Source organism: Canis lupus, chromosome 6 (assembly GCF_003254725.2).
Source record: "Canis lupus dingo isolate Sandy chromosome 6, ASM325472v2, whole genome shotgun sequence".
NCBI classification, from domain to species: Eukaryota; Metazoa; Chordata; class Mammalia; order Carnivora; family Canidae; genus Canis; species Canis lupus.
The window spans coordinates 8,849,809-8,855,899 of record NC_064248.1 but is presented as its reverse complement, the minus strand read 5'-3'; the positions used below and the strand labels follow the sequence as shown (position 1 = coordinate 8,855,899).

Genomic DNA, 6,091 nt, shown 5'->3' with positions numbered 1-6,091 from the left:
GGGGTCACATTTCCATTTCTATGGTCTGGGGGCCCCCTAAGGAGATTTCATTCATTCGTTAAACTCAACATGTTTCAGAACAATCTTTTCAGAATGCAAGACTTTGTCACCCCTTTGCTCAAAACTCTTCCCCTATTTTCAACACACACAAATACACATACACACACAATGGTAACTATGTAGATGTGTTGGATGTGTTAATTAGCTTGATTGTGGTGATCTTTTCATAATGTGTACATAAATCCAAATATCAAGTTGTACACCCTTTGGTTTTTTTTAAGATTTTATTTATTTAGGGACCCCTGGGTGGCTCAGCAGTTGAGCGTCTGCCTTTGGCTCAGGGCCTGATCCTGGGGTTCCGAGACTGAGTCCCACATCCGGCTTCCTACATGGAGCTTGCTTCTCCCTCTGCCTATGTCTCTGCCTCTCTCCCTCTCTCCCTCTCTCTCTCTCTCTCTGTCTCTCATGAACAAATAAAATCTTTAATAAAAGAAAAGATTTTATTTATTTGTTTGAGAGAGAGCACACGCTCATGCACAAGGAGGGTAAGAGCAGGAGGGAGGACAACCCCCACTCCTCAAGCAGGAAGCCCAACTTGAGGCTCGATCCCAGGACCCTGAGATCATGACATGAGCTGTTAACCAACTTGGCTCAGTTGAGCCACCAGGACCCCTTCAAGGGCAGTTGTACACCTTAAATAGATACAATTTGTATATGTCCTAAGACATCTCAATTAAGCTATTAAAAAAAAAGAAATAAAGAAAACCTCTCCCATAGGTTCCCACTAGTCTCAGAATAAAATCCAAAGTCCTACTGAAGACTGAGTCTCTACGTGATCTGCATCCACCCTCCCACCTTATCTCATCTCTGACTGTTGTCTCCCTTAGAAGTGCTGTTCCAGTCTCAGTGGGTCCTTGATCATTTTTAGTACATTCTGCTTCAGGGCTTTGCCTTAGCTATCCCCTCTGTCCAAAATTCTCACCGCGGATCTATCATGGCTCGCCTCCTAACTTCAATCAGATCTCAGCATAAAGTTCATCCTAGTCACACATTTGTTCCTTCCAAATGGCAGGCTCTCTGGAATGAACCAGAAAACAAAGTCTCTGCTCTTATGGGGAGGAAAGTACATTCTACTGGAGCAGAGATAAGTAACAAACATGGTGTCAAGTGAAACTGTGCTGAAGAAAACAAAAGCCTGAAAGGATAAAGTGGGTTCTACATTTGTTGGGGTGCTCAGGGAAGGCTTTGGGATAAGATGAACTTTGTTTTTGCTCTACTGCTAACCACTCATGTGCCCTGGGGTGAGATTCTTCATCTTCCTGAGGCCACTTCTTTTGTGAAAGGAGTTAAAGATTCAGTGGGATGATGCAAGTGGCAGGGTTGGTAAATCCTACTTCCTTGTGCAAACGTGATTTCTGAGTCCCGTGCAGGAAAGGGAGACACAGGAGAGAAGTCATGGGCTGAGATCTTGATGCAGGCAGTTTGGGTACAGAGATAGATCGATAGATAGACAGACGGACTGAGCCTTACGGAGACTTGGAAAGGAAAAGAGCGTGAGTCTCATCTTTTCTGGGTTTTTTATTGGGGATTGTCATCTGGTGTGCGGGTCCTCTCAGGCATCCTGGAATTAGTCAGAACAACGGTAGGACGCAGGTGTCTTTCATGTCACTCATTCCCTGAAGCTGGGGGGTCTTGGCCTGGAGTTATCTAGTGCCAGTGGTCTGGAATAGGCACATAATGGTTAGCAGGTGATTCTTTAGATATCACCTATAGTGCTGGAAGACTCCAAAGATATCATTTCTTTGACCCTTATAAGGAGGCCATATGCTTTTTACATTAGGAGGCACGTGTAGAGTGGGGTGGGTGTGCAGGCCCTAGCAAGAATAGAAGCTGGAAAAGAAACAAAGGGGAAGGGACACCTGGGTGGCTCAGCGGTTGAGCGTCTACCTTTGGCTCAGGGTGTGATCCTGGGGTCCCGGGGTCGAGTCCTACATCGGGCTCCTTGCATGGAGCCTGCTTCTCTCTCTGCCTATGTCTCTGCCTCTCTCTCTGTGTCTGTCATAAATAAATAAAATCGTTAAAAAAAAGAAAGAAAAAAAAAAAAGAAACAAAGGGGGAAAAAACCGGCTTTGGGAGTGCCTGAGTGGCTCAGTCAGTTAAGTGGCTCACTCTTGATTTCTGCTCAGGCCATGATCTCAAGGTCCTGGGATCCATCCCCACCTCGCCCCAGGCTCCACATTCAGCGGGGTCGGTTTCAGGATTCGCTCTCCCGTTCCCCTCCCACTCGTGCTCTCTCTCAAATCTTAAAAACAAACAAAAAGACTATTTCATGAGGTCTCTGTAGTTTTCCTGTCTGAATCCTACTCCAACTGGAAGCAACCTCGCAACTAGTACTGTGGAAAACGGCTGCGATTGCCGCAGAGGCTTCTAGGAAGGCCTGGGATTAAAGTAGAGAAAGGGGGCTTCCCCACCGCAAGTGATTCTAGCGACTGGGAGGTCGCAACCGGGAGGGAGGAACAAAGCCCAGGGGCCGGCTACCCGCGCTAAGGACTTCCCTCAGTCACTCTGGGCAGAGCTTTCTGGCCGGAGTCGCCCGTAAAGTTTTGCGTCACTGGGATCAAGCCAATCACGTCGTTAAGCTCGCCAATCGGAGTACACCTTACGGCGGAAACGCGGCCGCCCCAGCCAATGACAGCGGCCGTACGGCGGAAGCGTAGGAATGGCCTCCCGGGAAGATGGCTGCCTCGGTCCGGCCACAAGTTGATTGGCAGGTACAGTGACCAGAAGGTAAGCCTCATAGCAGGAGCGGCTGTTCGGAGGCTGACGCACAAAGGAGCTGCGGGCGGAGCTCAGGGAGGGGTCGGAGGCACAGATAAAAGCCTCTAGAGAGCCGGAGGAAGGGCGGTTCCGGAGGGGGGCGCTGCGGCAGGCGGGGTCTGGCCGGAGAGCGGGGACGCCCGGAAGGGGCGGGGCCTGCGGCGGGGCGGGCGGGGCTTCTGAGATCCGGAGCCGAGCCTGCAGACAAGGCCCGGGTTGGGAGCAAATAGGGGCAGGGTTTATGGGGTGGGCGTGACCATGGGGTGGGGCTTGGGGCGGGGCCTAAAGGGACCGGGTAGAGCCCGAGAGGGGAAGGGTTTGGGGGGCCCAGGCCTGGTCTGCGGGAGCCTCATTTAGCCGGCTTCCGACGCGGCGGCGGCAGGATCAGACCAGGCCCCGCCCCCTGAGCATTCCGATCCCTTTCTCCCCTCTCATTCCGATCCTTTTCTCCCCTCTTGTCCCCCAGCTCTAGACTCCAGGCCCTGTCCCCTGAGCTCTGCCTTCGTATGTCCACCGTTCACAGCCTGCATGCGCCGTGGGGCGCCCCAGGACCAGGAGCTGGTGGGCGCGGGGGCTCCTGGGCGGGGGTCCCGGGGCGCCCCTCCTCCCTCGGGACTTGTCCCGGTCCTCGTCTTTCCCCCGGACCTAGTATTCAGGGCGGACCAGCGGAGTGGACCCCGGCAGCTGCTGACCCTCTATAACCCCACGGGAGCTGCGCTTCGCTTCCGAGGTGAAGGGATGGGCACCTCATGCTAGGGATCTGGGTCTGGCGGCCGGACACTTGGGGGGAGGGGCTGCATGGGCTGGGGGAGCGAGATGAGTGGGGTCAGATAGCCAACCTTGGTGGACTGGAAAAGTCATGTCCAGTCCCGGCGTAGAAGGGAAGGGAGACTCTAGTGTCCCTCCACGGGCTAGCTTGTGTAGGGTCTCTGAAGCAGTAGTCGGTCTGTGTCCCTTTATTCCTCAGTCCTGTGCACAGCACCTGCCAAATACACGGTGTTTGACGCAGAAGGATATGTGAAACCTCAGTCCTGCATTGACATGTGAGTTGGGGTGGAGGGGCCTCTTGGAAGCCAGGGGTCGTGGCCCCCTTTGAATTACCGTGCTGGTGATGGTGAAGTAGGGCTCAGCTGATTCTCCTCAGTCTTTTTCCCTACCTCTGTTTGCATCCCTAAGGGAAAGGCTCCTGGGAAGAGGGGAGGGGGGCTGGATCCACTTGGATCACTGCCTGTCACTCACTTCCTTTCAATGGGCTCTTTCCTATATTGGGACCAGTGTGATTCGCCACGTGGCCCCCATTCCCAGCCACTATGACGTCCAGGACCGCTTCCGCATTGAGCTGTCTGAGGAGGGAGCTGAGGGTCGAGTGGTGGGGCGCAAGGACATCACCTCGGTTCTGAGGGCCCCAGCCTACCCACTTGAGCTCCAGGGACAGCCTGACCCAACACCCCACCCAGGGCCTCCTTCCTGGACAACACCACCCACGGCCAGACACTTCCCAGAGAGTGAGTTGGGGGATGGGAATTCTTGAGTTCTTCAGCATTGCCCTAGAGATGCACTCAGTTGGAGTTGAAGAGGTCTTCTGGTTCGATCTTTCGCTTTTTGGTCATTCTTAGGAGCTGAGATTTTATATCAGGTTAGGCAAAAAGCAGACTTTGTAGTTTTCCTGGTTTCTGGCTTCTTAGAAAAGTTCTTCCTTAGCTGTACCTTTTTTTTTTTTTAAGATTTTATTTATTTATTCCTGAGAGACACAGAGAGAGAGAGAGAGGCAGAGACACAGGCAGAGGGAGAACAGGCTCTATCCAGGGAGCCCGATGCAGGACTCGATCCCAGGACTATAGGATCAAGCCCTGGGCTGAAGGCAGATGCTAAACCCCTGAGCCACCCAGGGATCCCCACCGGGCTCTAACTTTAATACTTCCTATCATGTGCCAGTTCAGCTCAGTTCAGTAAGAAACCTGTACTGTACCAAGTTGTGGGCTGTATATGGGTCATAGGACTCCTTGCCTGGCGGACATGTACACAGGAGCCAGTAACAAAGGCAGGGTGAAGAGGGAAAAAATGCTGAGGGATCACAGGGGAGAGGGTTTCTCATGGTTGTGGGGACAGAGGCTCCAGGGAGGAGAGGACACTTCTAGTATGCCACCTGGGAGGCAATAAAAAAACAGAGATGTCTCCTATCTCTAGCTTCCTCCCTGGAGGTTGGGCTGGGCAGGAGGGGGGCTGGAGCTTCTGATGAGCCTTTTTTCCCAGACCGCCACCCACAACTGGCCACCAGCTCCTTCCTCCTCTTCCTGCTGACTGGCATAGTCTCTGTGGCCTTCCTGCTGCTCCCGCTCCAGGACGAGCTCGGCAGCCAGCTGCCTCAAATCCTGCACGTCTCTCTGGGACAGAAGTTGGTGGCAGCCTACATCTTGGGTGAGCACAGTAGTGGCTAGGGGCGTGGGGGCCAGCAGGAAGGCTAGCAGACTCCCAGGGCTGCTCACACCGCCTTGCTTGTCTTTGTCCCCTCTCCAGGACTCCTCACCATGGTGTTCCTTCGGACCTGAGCTTCCTGCTCAACCTCCAGCCCCCTCCTAGGGCAGGGATGTGGACGTGCTCATGAGACAGCCACTGTGATGCTCATTCCTCAGCCTCAATTCCTACTCCCTCTTCTTCCTGCCCATCCTCCCTCCCCTAAGGACCCAGGGATTTGTATTGTTTCGAAATTGAATAAAATAAATTTTTGAAATTAAACAGAATTGGAGGGAGTAAGCCCCTTTCTTCCCAGTTCCTCCTCCTGTCCGCAGGGCACCCAGGAAGTGGGGGCAGGGAAGGGGCCCAGTGAGGATAGAGAAGACCTGGGTTCTGGTCCTGATGCCACATTGGAAAAACTGTGTGACCTTGAGCAAGTCATTGAACTTCTCTGAGCTTCTATTTCTACCTCTAACACCAGGGAATTGGCAAGCAGGTTTTTCAGGTCCCCCTTAGCTCTAAAAATAGGGTCCTGTCCCTAAGCTGGTGTATTTAAACTATAAATCCTGCCTCATGCCACCCACTGCAGAAGCCCAGTCTCATAGTCTTGAGCCATCAGAGCCTCTTGCCAGGGTAACCTAGATGCTTCCAATACCCAGAATCCTTTTCTGCTTCTTGACCCTTTATCTGCTTTATTTTGTCTCTCCCATTAAGAGTTCAACTCCGAAAAAAAAAAAAAAAAAAAAAAAGAGTTCAACTCCGGTGGGTCAGAAACACCAAGGTCTCTGCCAAGATTGAGGGAAGTGGCTTTGCCTGACTT

The 6,091-nt window shown here is 52.6% G+C and overlaps 1 protein-coding gene and 1 long non-coding RNA gene across 5 annotated transcripts; one reads left to right on the top strand and one right to left on the bottom strand.

Annotated features, from left to right (window-relative positions):
* Positions 1 to 1,560: 1,560 nt before the first annotated feature.
* On the bottom strand, positions 1,561 to 2,789 carry LOC112646389 (uncharacterized). 2 transcript variants are annotated; one of them, XR_007411128.1, is made up of 3 exons: positions 2,664 to 2,789; positions 1,948 to 2,055; positions 1,561 to 1,721 (listed from the first exon to the last, which is right to left on the bottom strand). It is a non-coding gene; the product is annotated as an uncharacterized LOC112646389 (long non-coding RNA). The 2 variants fall into 2 exon arrangements; XR_003127622.2 differs by lacking the exon at positions 2,664 to 2,789 and adding an exon at positions 2,170 to 2,652.
* Positions 2,659 to 5,558, top strand: MOSPD3 (motile sperm domain containing 3). 3 transcript variants are annotated; one of them, XM_025425999.3, is made up of 6 exons: positions 2,659 to 2,787; positions 3,284 to 3,547; positions 3,785 to 3,860; positions 4,093 to 4,322; positions 5,071 to 5,235; positions 5,335 to 5,558. In XM_025425999.3, the coding sequence occupies exons 2-6, from the start codon at positions 3,346 to 3,348 to the stop codon at positions 5,364 to 5,366; spliced, it is 705 nt and encodes a 234-aa protein (XP_025281784.1). In that variant the 5' UTR covers positions 2,659 to 2,787; positions 3,284 to 3,345; the 3' UTR covers positions 5,367 to 5,558. The 3 variants fall into 3 exon arrangements, with proteins under 3 accessions (XP_025281784.1, XP_025281786.1, XP_025281785.1); XM_025426001.3 differs by having other exon boundaries at positions 2,754 to 2,771; XM_025426000.3 differs by lacking the exon at positions 2,659 to 2,787 and adding an exon at positions 2,900 to 3,032.
* The last annotated feature ends 533 nt before the right edge of the window (positions 5,559 to 6,091 follow it).